The 14,925-nt window shown below is 42.6% G+C and overlaps 2 protein-coding genes across 2 annotated transcripts in view; both read left to right on the top strand.

Annotated features, from left to right (window-relative positions):
• The window catches only part of LOC141762853 (uncharacterized), a 500,458-nt gene that overhangs the window by 188,602 nt on the left and 296,931 nt on the right, over window positions 1-14,925 (top strand). Inside the window, 2 exon segments of the mRNA XM_074626949.1 lie at window positions 858-1,034; window positions 2,999-3,172. Coding sequence (XP_074483050.1) covers window positions 858-1,034; window positions 2,999-3,172 — 351 coding nt within the window.
• Window positions 6,683-13,552, top strand: LOC141762876 (NACHT, LRR and PYD domains-containing protein 1b allele 2-like). The gene is made up of 8 exons (XM_074627021.1): window positions 6,683-6,769; window positions 6,944-6,999; window positions 7,521-7,567; window positions 8,469-8,686; window positions 8,989-9,245; window positions 10,613-10,729; window positions 10,858-11,002; window positions 11,868-13,552. The coding sequence occupies exons 1-8, from the start codon at window positions 6,736-6,738 to the stop codon at window positions 12,242-12,244; spliced, it is 1,251 nt and encodes a 416-aa protein (XP_074483122.1). The 5' UTR covers window positions 6,683-6,735; the 3' UTR covers window positions 12,245-13,552.

Raw genomic sequence — 14,925 nt, 5'->3', positions numbered from 1 at the left:
AACTGCAGCCCAACAGGCAACAACAGCTGTCAGTGTGTCAGTGTGCTGACTTGACTATGACTTGCCCCAAACTGCATGTGAAACGATTAACTTTGACAACCCTAGATATTAGGATATCCAAAATCAAAGACGATATCTAGTCTCATATCACGATATGGATATAATATGGATATATTGCCCAGCCTTAGTATGTATCCAGTCAGTATGTTGTGTTTGACAGTTTCCTTGTTGAGCTGCAGGAGGAATAGTAACTCAAAGAGGGAATTTGGTACTAAACAGTCTGTAACTTTGATTTGTCGACTCAGACTGCTGAATCTTCATATTAGTTTCACTTGAACTTGTGAAGTCATTTCTTACAGTGTAGTTGTGTTATGAAGGGACCACTTCACAGGAGGAATGATTACTGCCACCAATAACTCTTTTAATGTACATATGACATGTGGCTGTTGTTTACAGACACACTTGAACAAATGTGGACCTTTCCTGTAAATGACATAAACCTGCTAGGCTAGCAGATACAGTGAGAAGAAGGCCATGTAATAAATGAAGTAATGAAGTCCAACAAGTCTGATTTGATATTGATCCTCTAATTCCAGACTTGACTGAGATCAGCAGCATGTTATTGATGTGTGTTGACATGAACAGGTGTATGAATGTTGTGGTGACATTTGGATGATGTCTGTAGAAGGCTGACATTATGATGATCTACAATAACACAATGACAAAGTCACTCTACTCATTTTAGGGAAAAGATCATTGATTAGGACATAGTGATGTTGAGCTACACATTTAAAACCTGAACACATCTGATTGGATTATAAAGTGATTTTTATCTTCATCATTTATTCTTTATTCAGATTGAGGAACTGCAGTTTGTCAGAGATCAGCTGTGCTTCTCTGGCCTCAGCTCTGAAGTCCAACCCCTCCCATCTGAGAGAGCTGGGTCTGAGAGACAACATCAATCTGCAGGATTCAGGAGTGAAGGTCCTGTGTGGTTTTCTGGAGAATCCACAATGTAGACTGGAGACTCTGGGGTCAGTTCACTGACTCTCTGTTACTATTAGAGATCTTATATGTTGAATTAACAATTGAACCTGATTTATGTACAAACATAACTTACATCCATAAAGTTATTAATGTTCTTTTCTTCATATTTTCATGTTTCTTAAACTAAATCTAGTCTGCACTCACAAAAGACTTGTGTTTCTTAAAGAAAGTGTAGAAAATGTCCACTGTTAGTTGTTAAAGTAAATGAATGTTTATCATTGTTGGTAAATGGTCACATCTGGATACAGAAGATCCTCTCAACTAATATTCAGGGTTCCTACGCAGTATGGAGAAGTATGGAATTTGATTTTAGTCATTTCCAGGTCTGGATGAGTATGGAAAAAAGAAAAGAGAGAATGGAAAAACATGTCTGTTTCCAGACTGTTGTCCCTATTCTGCTTTCTAAGATATCAAATTCAGAATTTCTAAAATAAATAGATCATACAAGCAGAGTGTTTTTCATGGTGTTTGGAGCAGCCGGTGCAGCCACAATGTTTACTACTGTGTGAGAGAGCGCGGGCCAGAGAGAGCTTGATGTCGTTGAAAGCAGCACAGGAAGTAGGCTCTGACTGAACGCACACTCCTACAGAGCTGCCTCTACGCCTGTACGTCACAGCCAGGGCCGGCGCCTCCATAGAGGCCGACTAGGCAACCGCCTAGGGCGGCACTTTGGCCGCCAAATGTGGGCCAACTATTCATCATGAGCAACATAACAATAATTATATAATAATAAAAAGTAACCGGTAACTGCAGGCAGACGGCACAGAGTAGAACGCTGCCTGTCAGACTGGGACAATCTAATACTTTACATATTGAGGGGGGGGGACGAGCGGCCCCTCCTAATTTGGACTGATCCTCGTTCTGGCTGAAATGTGATTGGCTCAGTCATTTACATCATGAACGTGATGAACTGTGACCAGTGTTCCAGCTGGCCGGTCTGGTTTTGATTCAGTGATGACGTGCTGATACAAACTGAGGAGGTGTCATCCACGATGAAGAGTCTTGAAGGTCTTCATCATCATCATCACATTCTCTTTATACCACTAAAACTCTATTAGTGGTAAAATTACTAACCCACAATGTTTCGTCTCGCGCCCTCCGGCCGCTCACATAAGACACCTCTCCGTCTCAAAGTCCTGGGATGGGTTTGTGTCCCAGTCTGTCCCTGGTGCTAATAGAGGGACGGCATCATTGTGATTCACCTAGAGCAGGATGTTTGACAGCAGAACGTCGTCCAGCTTTCTCTGTAGGACTGTAGACTGAACGACCACGATGAGTAAAGTGTTCTGAGGGCTGGCTTGATGATCCCAAACACAAAGCCTGGTTGGTTAACAATTACAAATGGAAAAGAGAGCTGGATGCAAACTTTAAGGAAAATGGTTTGACATCTCAACCATGGTGGGGGGGGTGGGGGGGTGGGGGGTGGGGGGGGGGGGTGGGGGTGTAGTCTTGTAACAGCGTCCTCTGAACCCCGAGTCACAAAGTCAAATATGGTCTGAAAAATCTACAGAGAAGTCTGGAAAAGTCTGGAATGTAAAATGTAAAATGTGTAGGAACCCTGAATATTTGTTCTGAATTGATCAAGTTTACTTCATGAAGTAGAAATATTTCTCTGGTTTCTGATTGTTTCAACATGTTCCACAAATAATGTCTAATCATCGATATTGATCCTTCAGCACACACACATAGATGAACACCGAGATCAGCAGCATGTTATTGATGTGTGTTGACATGAACAGGTGTATGAATGTTGTGGTGACATTTGGATGATGTCTGTAGAAGGCTGACATTATGATGATCCACAATAACACAATGACAAAGTCACTCTACTCATTTTAGGGAAAAGATCATTGATTAGGACATAGTGATGTTGAGCTACACATTTAAAACCTGAACACATCTGACTGGATTATAAAGTGATTTTTATCTTCATCATTTATTCTTTATTCAGATTGAGTCGCTGCAGGTTGTCAGAGATCAGCTGTGCTTCTCTGGCCTCAGCTCTGAAGTCCAACCCCTCCCATCTGAGAGAGCTGGATCTGAGTGACAACAACCTGCAGGATTCAGGAGTGAAGGTCCTGTGTGGTTTTCTGGAGAGTCCACACTGTAGACTGGAGACTCTGAGGTCAGTAGAGGGTCGGAGTCGGTCCATGCTGGTTTCAGCAGTATTGTTGTGATGTGTTTCCTCCGTTAAGCTGTGAGAGGAGAACAGTGACACACAGAGAGAGAACAGTCAACCAATCAGATCAGCCAGATGCTTGTTGTGATCATGTGTTAGAGTCGATGTGAAGAAGATGTTGTTGTGTTCGTGTCTCCAGGAAATAAAGCTGGATTACAGCTGACAGCATCACATCATGTATAGAGACAGTGGTCCTCATCCATCAAACTGTCGTACCATCAAATCTGATCAGAAAGTGTGTTCTCTCATTGAGAGATAGAACCATCATAGAACCATTATTACATTTAGTAACCATGTGGTCTTTATAAAGACCAGAACCTCTGCTGAAGTCCAGTAATCACAGCTGAGGTTTTACTGTTCAGTCTGTGTATGAACATGTGGGACCTTTAAAGAGGACCTATCAGGCTGATGTTCAGGTTCATACTTGTATTTTAGGTTTCTACTAGAACATGTTTACATGCTTTAATGTTCAAAAAACACTTTACTTTTCTTCTAGCGGCTGTGCTGCAGCACCTCTTTACACCCTCTGTCTGAAACGCTCTGTTTGATCTCCTTGTCCAAAAAGACTCCATATTTAGTCGGGCTGTCAAAGTTAACGCAATAATAACGATTTAACGCTAGTTTGTTTTAACACCACTAATTACTTTAACGCAACTTGCGATTTTTAGGTTGTAAAATGTGCGATTAATTTGAGATTAATCACGATTAACTATGGACAATCATGCGATTAATCACGACTAAATATTTGAATGGATTGACAGCCCTAATATTTACATATTTGTCATGTAATATTTCAAAGTAGATGAAACATTGAAATGTGACTGAAACCAACCTAGCAGCAGTAAATCCATCATTAAAGTGAGCAGTGAAAAGCTCTCTGTTTCTGCAGTAATGATGCTCTCAGGACTCTCAGCAGTTTATTTCCACTGTGTGGATCATAAGATAATATTACACAGAGACAAAGAATTTGAACACATAATCCAGGCTAAAAGCAACACAGTTTAAACTGACACATGCAGAAAGGTCACCGACTGTGTGAATGTGTAAATGAACAGACTTGTAATATCACTGCCCCGTCTAGAGCACCAGAGATCTGACTAGAACTACTTTGTGTACTCTGCTGAGTTAATGTGATCACATGTATTGTTATGACCTGTATGACAATAATGTAGCCTTCTTCTCTCAGCTGCAAACCCAGCGGTGTGAAACGGACATAAATGACATTTATATAACCACAATAACACAAAATCAGTACATGATCTCTTATCATATATTCATATATGATATTCATATAGTCACTCATCTGAATCAGCTTCTTGAGCCGTATGTTGCAGTGAGACACGTCAGAGTCGTGCTCCTACAGTCCCTCAGACTGAATGTGTTGCCTTGGTTACTTTGCTACCAATACTTTTATGTATGCTGTGGGTGATTAGAAGATGTGAAAGTAAGCCTGCTTACCGCTGTGAATTATGTTTATAGATTTATTATTTACTTTCTCCTAAGTCTGTTTCACACCGCCGGGGTTGGAGCTGAAAGAATAAGACTAAAGTATTGTAATGGACACAGGGACAGTCACATGACCACAGGGACAGTCACATGACCACGGGGACAGTCACATGACCACGGGGACAATCACATGACCACAGAAACAGTCACATGACCACGGGGAGAGTCACAGGGACAGTCACAGGGACAGTCACATGACCACAGGGACAGTCACAGGGACAGTCACAGGGACAGTCACATGACCACGAGGAGAGTCACAGGGACAGTCACATGACCACGGGGACAATCACATGACCACAGGGACAGTCACATGACCACAGGGACAGTCACAGGGACAGTCACATGACCACAGGGACAGTCACAGAAACAGTCACATGACCACGGGGAGAGTCACAGGGACAGTCACAGGGACAGTCACATGACCACAGGGACAGTCACAGGGACAATCACATGACCACGAGGAGAGTCACAGGGACAGTCACATGACCACGGGGACAATCACATGACCACAGGGACAGTCACATGACCACAGGGACAGTCACAGAAACAGTCACATGACCACGGGGAGAGTCACAGGGACAGTCACAGGGACAGTCACATGACCACAGGGACAGTCACAGGGACAGTCACATGACCACAGGGACAGTCACAGAAACAGTCACATGACTACAGGGACAGTCACATGACCACAGGGATGACCACAGGGACAGTCACATGACCACAGGGACAGTCACAGGGACAGTCACATGACCACGGGGACAGTCACAGAAACAGTCACATGACTACAGGGACAGTCACATGACCACAGGGATGACCACAGGGACAGTCGCATGACCATGGGGACAATCACATGACCACAGGGACAGTCACATGACTACAGGGACAGTCACATGACATTAAATACTTGTAAAGAAATATTCCTCACTCTGGGTAAAAAGAGGTTTTCTGCTGCAGGCTGTGAAAGAATCTGAGAGATCGTTTTGTTAAAGATAAAAAGGTCTGATGTAAAGAGCAGCGACCCGAGGGGAAGCACCGAGAGACAGGAAGTAGTTTAGACTTGGAGGTCAGGAGGTCACAGTAATAATTACAGTACACAGATGTAATGTTTGGCGGTACGTACATCGGTGTTTACTATTGTTGCCAGGCAACCTACTCTCCTCTCCGGTACCACTCGTTGACTTCTTGCTGATCCACTTGATATCTTGTTTGTACGCCTCCTGGCGTTTCGGAGCATACTGCAGCGAACAACGCTCTGAGCATAAACGCCTCTGTGTATGCTCGTAGCGTGCTCGCCATCTCCGCAGGCCCTCGCCACGGCGTCTCACGTCAGTATAAACAAAGCTTAAGAGTTGCTAGTGCAGCAACAAGGATGAGAACCCTCACAGCCAAATTACCAGAGGTCCTTCTACTGGGATTCAAGGTATCTCTACTGGGAACCGAGCCTTGGGTTCCTGCTCTGTTGGGTGAGAACTGTCACTCTGCAGAGGAAGCTTCACCTGGCACAAGAAATCAGGGATTTCTCCCACTGAGTGCAGTTTCTCCTCTTTTTCATGTGTAAATGTGTAATTGTTATTGTCACACAGTACATTGAACACAGCACAGCACCCAGTGATGTTACCTTCTGCATCTACCCATCCTAGTATTAGGGGCAGTGGGCAGCCCGGGGAGCAGTTTGGGGGTCCGGGGCCCCCCGACAGGAACCGGGGACCCTCCGGTTCCAGAGCCGTCAGACTGAGCTACCCCCCCCACATCCTATGTTTCTTTTCTTCTCTGCATTCTTTCCTTCTTCCACAAACAATAAAAGGCAACCTGATAATGCAAAGCTACATTTACCTACATAGGCACAGAACATGATTGTCAGCAGTCAGTTGTAGTCTTCATGGTGCAGATATGATGATAAGCATTTAATTCTGATAGATTGATGCTAATTCAAAGAACGGACAATTATTTTAAACTTGTTCTATAACTTTTGGGTCTGTGTTGATCTCTACAGGATCGGCCACATGGAGGTCTACAGAGCTGCCAGACCCAAAGAATGTGAGTATTGAAACAACTTCGCCCATTCATCAAACTATTGTACATTCACATCTGATCTTAAAATGAGAATGTCCTCATTGTACAACAAAACTGTTACTCAGTTCCATCTTTGTTCCAGCTGTTAAGATCACGTCTATTTGAACAATATTCATCAATATTCTCTTTCACTTTCAGGGGACTCAGATGTCAAACTGAATGTGGAAGAAAACCTACCGGAGGACGACAAAAAGGTGAGAAAGGAGCAGTTGTACGGTGTGAAATCCTCCAGTTTAAACCATGGATGACTTTACTTGGACATTTATCAAGGATCTACCACTGAAGAACTGTAGTGTATTACACCTGCAGGCAGACATTCATTTAATAACTTAGACTGCATTCACCTGCAGAAGTTAATAGTGTGGAGTGAAGATCACTGAACTATCATTTATTTACTAAACTTGGCCTCGGAGCTCTCGTCACTGGCAGGACCACCATCAGTCCAGGAGCTGGTGCTGGTGCTGGAGCTGGTGCATGCTGATTGTGTTTGCACATTTATTGAGACCCATGTTCTTGGTGTAGTTGTCCTTCTGTGTAGTCTTCTCTAACACACCTCACACTGTCACTCCATTGAAGTCATTTCCTCTCTGACTCATACAGGGTGCTTGAGTTGAGTATTGACAGTGTGGCTCTAGTATTTCATCACTTTATTAAACACTAAGACAAGTTGGTATTTCTATTAAAATAACTAATTCTGTGCCTTTTTTAACTCCAGGCTCCAACATCCTTCTCACCTGAGCAGACAGCTGGATATTCATACAGGTAATCGTATAAACTCTATTTTAGTCTGATTATGACTCTAACTTCTTCATATTTGTGTAATATTATCATACGATCTGCTCACCGAGCTCTGATTGGTCAGTAGGAGGTGCTTTTATATATGAGTTGATCTCTTATCTGGAACATAACCTGCTCCGGAGCAGGTCCGCTGTTTGAGGAAAACCTGTCATGTCCATTTTCAAAGGGGTCCCTTGACCTCTGACCTCCAGATATGTGAATGAAAAATACATTTGCATAAAGCAGCATATTTGTCCACATCCATGTTGATAAGAATATAAAATATTTGACAAATCTCCCTTTAAGGTTCATTTTGAATAGATAAAGTTTGCATTCAAGAATAATTTGACTAGTTTATATGTGAATTTGCATATGCTTGATATATGGACATACATACCAGTAGTGTAATATTGTCTTTATTAATGTGGTGATATTGATTTTAACATTTCACCTAGCCCTGAAGGGTATTAAGTCTTATCTGTCAAGGTCTTAAAAAGCATTAAATTCAATTTCAAAAAGTATGCAGACATAAGTGATAACGTTCTTTTTAAAACAGGCTTTGCCTCTTAAAAAGGATTCTGTTTTTCCTTCAACAGGTTTGGGTTGAGGTGGCAGCAAACTAACTAACTCTGGGCTAGCATCCTGCCCAGGAGCAGGCCGTGGTTCAACCTCAACATCAGAAATTAGATTTCAACATGGAGCTGTTTGGCTCCAGTTTATAAGCACAGATAAAGATGTGGATGGTGGTGATATGCCCCACCAACTTTAAAGAAAGCATGTCATATCCCAACCAACCTCGTTTCCTTGCTGAGGCCTCGACTAAAAGAGAGAGACTAACAGGCCAATAAATGCTTGTTATATCAGTTTGGCCCTCTTTGTCCTACAGCTTCAGGTGTCCTGGTCCAGGTGTGTTCCAGTGTGCTTTGACTGGACTGGTGTTCGTCATGGCTCAGGAGGCGGAGCTACTGTACAGGACCGTCCAATGGGATGAGAGCTTCCTCCAATCAGCTGGCAAAATGGCTGCAGGGCCGCTGTTCAACATCAAGTGTTCTGAGGATGCTGCTCTCCGTCAGCTCCACCTCCAACACTGTGACACAAAGGAAGGTAAAGACATTGTTCAAAAGTAATGGTAAAATTGCAAAAATGTTTTTTAATGTGTACTTTGTTGGAATTAGCTGCATTAGGTGACGTGTAAATATATATATATAGTTGTAATGGATTTTATGCACAACAAAGGCCCTTGGCCTTGGAAGGAGGTAACTAGGTAAAGAATAGAGGTGAAGTGGCACATCCTCGGGATGCTCCAGAGTTAGAGGCAATAGATTGTGGCAAGTGGTAAGAAATTAATTGGGTAGATGAAACTGTTAGCATTAAAACAAAAGTTGAACAGCTCTTTGCTTTCACAGCATTGCTCCGTGATGGCCTGTTGTCTGTCGCTCACATCTCTGATGATGGAATGAGCATCTTGGAGCCGCTGGAGATTACAGACACTCATGTGGTTGTGAAGATCTCTCACCTCTCTGCCTTTGGCCTGATCTGGGATACGATTCGGAACCTCTTAGGGCCGATAAATGGCCAAGTCCTGCTGTTTCTCCGACCTCCCAAGATAAGACATCAAGTACTCCATGTCTTTCTGCTGAACAGCAACGTCGATGTAACCAAGGTAAAGCCATCTGTCATATGTGCTCATCATCAGCCAGAACTCAGCTATTTCCACAAAGATGATTCCTGTCAGTCACACATTGCTCCTTTTATTTATGAACCTCATGCTGTGGTAAGATTGTGCTTTCGTTTTTAGTTTTTCTTTCTGTGTTTTGCTCTCGGCGCTGCCTTTCTGTCTGCCATTGTCATTCGTGATCCTTCCACCAGGTGGTGTAAATAGTAAACAGTGGTCTAAAGGTACGGTGGCCATGAGAGCTCAACAAACTGCAACTTTTAAAAAACACAAGCAAGTACACTAAATTTAATTGTGTGTTTACATACAAATTAAGAAAACATCTTCACCAACGTGACAACAAATCCTGCAAATAGGGAAAAAAACAAATACAGAAACCTGCTGCAAGAAGCACAGACGACGAGGGAAACTGTTTCCAGGGGACACTAAAAAGTGATGCACACGGCTGCGACACACTTGTTGCATCAGTGGTGTTGAAAAGGAGGGACATGTTCTTCAGTGGTTGTCCTCCTACCCTCCAAGACAGATCAGCCTTTGTTAGAACTGACTGATGCCGGGTCCACACTACACATGAATCAGCTGAGTTTAGTCCTGATTCCTCCTGACCATCGTCAGCAAAGCCCTGATTGATTGATGCTTCTAAAGATGATCTTTCCAGATGTTCCTGTGTATCTTTGATTCTAGTTTCAAATCTGATCAACAAAAGATCTCACAAAGTTCCAGCCAGACAGCCTGTCTGGTTTAAAATGACTCATTACTGGCAGCAGGAAGAGAGACCATATCTCCCTGCACTGGTGTGTTGGCTTCTATTCACTGGTTACCAGTGAAGGACAGAGTTGGTTTTAAGGTTCTTTGATTTGTTTTTAAAGCTCTGCATGGACTGAAACCAGGTCCCCTATTCCACCTCCAGACCCCTCAGATCTGCTGACTCACCGCTCCCAGTTACAATCCCGGGCTGATTGGGCTCTTTAGGTTGTTGGTCCTGAATGGAGGAACAGTTTCCCCCTCACCATTACATCTCCCTCCTCCAGTGATAACTTCAAACCTATCTTAAGACCCGTCTCTTTCCTTTAGTCTGTCAGTAGTCACCTTGAAGACTGGTCACACTCTGTTTTTATTTATTTATTTGACTTCTGTGCAATGCTGTCATGTTTTGAGGATTTTAATCCAGAATTATTTATTCTACACTTTTATTAATTTACTTGCATCCTCTTAATTATTTCTATGTTTTATTTGATTCTAATTCTCATCGCTCTGTGAGGCACTTTGGTCATTTGTTGTTTTTAAGTGTACTCTATAAATACAATCGACAATATGAGCATTAACAGCATATTAAAAATGTTCTGTTTCTGAAGGTTGAGGCCCAACAAAGAGGTGCTACGTACATCCCGAACATTGCCAACTGTTTTCTCAACTTTGGTCAAAGTTACAGTGTCCACTGTGAACCTGGGAGCTTCAGAATACAACCTGATGTGAGTCAAGTCGCAGAATTATCATTAATATAATTTTGGCCGCATGTTGAAAATAGATTCACAATAAGAAAGTACCAGATAAACATTTTTAACAAGATTGAAAATGACGCAATGCTTCTGGTTTTCAGCGTGCACCATACCTCTCAAATTATGGACCAAATTACCATCCCACATTTGAAGTTCTCCTGACTACGATCCCAGACGAAGTGACTTTGATGGTCCGGAATCAAGAGAGGACAGAAGACGTCTGGAGATGTGATCTGCTTCAAGCAGGTAAAGATTACCTTTTTATTATTTTGATCAGTTTTGAGATCAGGATTATTTCTCATTCGCTACGAACACATTACATTACACTACTCTACCAACGCAAACATGTGGATACCTGACGGTACCATATTCTCACAGCAACATGAACATCTGGAATGAAGCTAAGTGGTGAGTGAGAGTGGTGTGAAAATGGTCCGCTTTGTTTCATGTACGTATCATAACAGCGGCTTGTATATCCTCCATCCTAGTTCTTCCTGTTTCCCTTTCTGAATGATGGATACAGACTACTGCCGCCTGCTGGTATGGAGAGTTATTTCCTCTCACCAGGAGCAGAACGTACGAGCTAACTGACTGTAGTCTTTGCAGTGTGTCCGAGTGCGACTTGTTGGCCAAAACAAATGCGACGTGAGGCGATGCAACAGTCGGCCGTCGTCGCCGCTAGTTCTCTGATGTGGTGTCGGTGCGTCCCCAGCTTATGGAAACAAGTTCTTCATCTATGTACACACACACACACTCAGACAGACAGACACACAGACAGACAGACACACACAGACAGACATACACACTCACATTCACACCTACGGGCAATTTAGAGTCGTCATACAACCTAACCTACAGAACATGTCTCTGAACTGAGGGAGGAAGCCGGAGAAAACCCACGCCAACACGGGGAGAACATGCACTCACCACAGAGAAGAATCATGAAACCAAAAAATATAAAATATGAATGTCTCCCTTTTGGTTTCTGGTTTTGAACACAGAACAACTGATTTACAGAGCAGACATGTTGCTGTACAGAAACATGACGTTTCATTTCAGTTGAACTGCTCTTTACAAGTGGTTGTTGTTTTTTTCCCTGGTTATCTCCCAGATCTAACAATGGAAATCCCTCAGAGGAACGTCCCAGCAGAGGACAGCGTCCCAGCAGAGGACAGTGTCCCAGCAGAGGACAGCGTCCCAGCAGAGGACAGCGTCCCAGCAGAGGACAACGTCTCACCAGAGGAGAGGCTGCGGTTGGTTCGAACAAAGTTTGTAAACGGGATGTCTGATCCTAATCTGAACAAGCTTCTGGATGAACTCCATCAACGTCGCGTTATAAGTGATGAAGAAATGGAGTCAATCAGAACAAAAACCAGGGCAGATAAAGCACGAGACCTGATCGACACGGCGCGAAGAAAGGGAACTGAAGCCAGCAGAGTTCTGATCGCTGCTCTCCGTAAGGATGATCCGTGGGTTTTCAGATCTTAGGCTGAAGCAAAAGCAAGAAGCTGTGGAGTGTGATGATGAATCTCTATAATATCTGGCTGTTTCAGAGACTCACATCACTTATTGTTGTCTTTAAATGATAAATTCCGTCGTGGAAGCCTGTGTGGACTTTCACTCTGAAGGTGATTCACTGAAGTTTTGGGGAAAAGTGAATTCATTTTCAATCTCTTGTGGTTTGGTCTCAAGATTTTATAATCATTTACTTGTGATAATTACTGATGCGTTGTCGGTGATGAAGACCTGCGATAGAGAGCTTCTGACATTTCTATATGTTTTGGGACCGTCCTTTTATTGCTAATTTTTGGAAATGATTAATTTAGTTTTCATTAGGGCTGTCTAAGTTAACGCGATAATAACGTGCTAATGCAAATTTGTTTTAATGCCACTAATTTCTTTAACGCAACTTGTGATTATTAGGTTGTAGCGGCTCGGTGTTAAAGCTAAAGTGAAGATACTGGTATCATAGTAAACTATAAAACCTGATGGATCCATCGGTACCAACCATGTCAGACTAGCTTGTCATGAAGGAGGTTAAATAACGCTCCAAACTTACGCTAAATTTTGGCGAGGAAAAACTGTCATGTCCATTTTCAAAGGGGTCCCTTGACCTCTGACCTCCAGATCAGTGAATGTAAATGGGTTCTATGGGTACCCACGAGTCTCCCCTTTACAGACATGCCCACTTTATGATAATCATATGCAGTTTGGGGCAAGTCATAGTCAAGTCAGCACACTGACACACTGACAGCTGTTGTTGCCTGTTGGGCTGCAGTTTGCCATGTTATGATTGGAGCATATTGTTTTATGCTAAATGCAGTGCCTGTGAGGGTTTCTGGATCAATATCTGTCATTGATTTGTGTTGTTAATTGATTTACAATAATAAATATATACATACATTTGCATAAAGCAGCATATTTGTCCACTTCCATGTTGATAAGAGGATTAAATACTTGACTAATCTCCTTTAAGGTACATTTTGAACAGATACAAAATGTGTGATTTGCTATTAAATATTTTAATGGATTGACGGCCCTATTATTGATTACTGATTCTCTGTCAGACCTGACTGTGTTGAGCTAAGATCTAAATCCATCTCTCTGTCTCTTACTGCTAATCAACGCAGGCTTCACAGCTGCAACAAAAGACCATTTTACAAATAGCAATAAGGGTAAGGATGGATATCATAACTGCCCTTGATAATCTATAGATCTGTGTTTGTTTGGTCATTTTATTCGTCAGTAGATCTTCTGTAACTTGAGCCTACAATAAAGATTTCATTGCAAAACAAATAAGTTTGGAAAAAAGGCGTCACACTGTGATGGAACCAAAGTGAAACTCATTGGATGGATGTTGAGCAGTGAAACTATTCCATTAAGAGATGGTGTCTGCAGACATGAACTAGAACAGACAGATGCTGTTATTAAATGAGACCTCAACTGAAACTCAGATAGGAGCTTTTTGTTGTGACAAAGACAGTTGTTCTAATGCAACAACTGTCATTAACAGTGTGAACAAAGACCTTTTAAAGGCAACGGAAAGATTCTGGCCTCTTATCTGGAACAGATGCTGCCTTCAAGTGAAACTGGTGAGCTCGTGTTTACAACACGGGAAGTCGTGTACACCATGTGCGTGGCGTTCAAGTGGTTAAGTGGTGAGAACGCCGCTGCTAAGCAACGGCAATGTTACCGTTGCTGTCGGCGTCCAGAAATCACCACAAATCGTATTTTCACTTATGAATCAATATTCTGTTACTGTAGTTTCTCTTTCTCCCCTCACATGTTCTCAGACTCATCTCGTAGTGTTCTGTTTAGCTGGAACATGAGAGAGTTTGTGACCCGGCAGCCATGTTGAGATCTGCTGAGGAAATTCCAAGCACCGCCCACCAGCCGGAGCTCAGCCAATAGGAACGCTCTCTCTCTCTCTGAAAGGACCTGTGATTGGTCAAAGTCTCCCGTCATGAGCTAGATGTTCTAAAGCCTGAAAACAGAGCCATGAGGAGGAGCAGAAGTCTAGTGATCTCTCAGAACACTTGCATTACAATATGCTGAAAGGTTATTATGGGATGTCTGCCCAGAGATGCCAAAAACATTGTTGCCTACTGAAGCTTTAAATTGACTTGAATTGTAAGTCGCTTTGGACAAAAGCATCTTCCAAATAAATGTCATGTTGTGTCTTAAGAAATAAAGCGGTTGCTTTATAAATAAAACAACCGGTTGCATTGGCCGACACACCGTCGTTACTGGTTTCCTTTCCACAGCTTCCACCGACAGAATCATCCCAGAGGAGAAGAAAACATCAGCAGTGAGCAGATAGTTCTGTTTACATGGAGATACAGAGCTAACATGCTATGAGACGGTGTGTAAACACAGAGAACATCAGGGTGGAAAATAGAAGATGTGAAACAGTAGTCAGTTCATTATTTCTGGTAAAAGACACCTGATAAACGTATGGAAGTAATCAGAGTAATGGTATATTAGTTACTGTAGGAGCTGTCTCTGTGTTACCATGACTACAGACCGGTTAACGTTACACTCACCGGAGCGTACCGGAGCTGAAAGACTTTCTCCTGTACCATGTCAACATAACTGCAGGTGGGATGATTAAACATGCTGTGAATAATTAATATTGTCATCTGTCTACTCAAATAAAGTTTGACTGTGAA

Source organism: Sebastes fasciatus, chromosome 24, assembly GCF_043250625.1.
Source record: "Sebastes fasciatus isolate fSebFas1 chromosome 24, fSebFas1.pri, whole genome shotgun sequence".
Taxonomy (NCBI): Eukaryota; Metazoa; Chordata; class Actinopteri; order Perciformes; family Sebastidae; genus Sebastes; species Sebastes fasciatus.
Note: the sequence above shows the minus strand (reverse complement) of the source record. Positions and strands in the feature narration are given on the sequence as shown.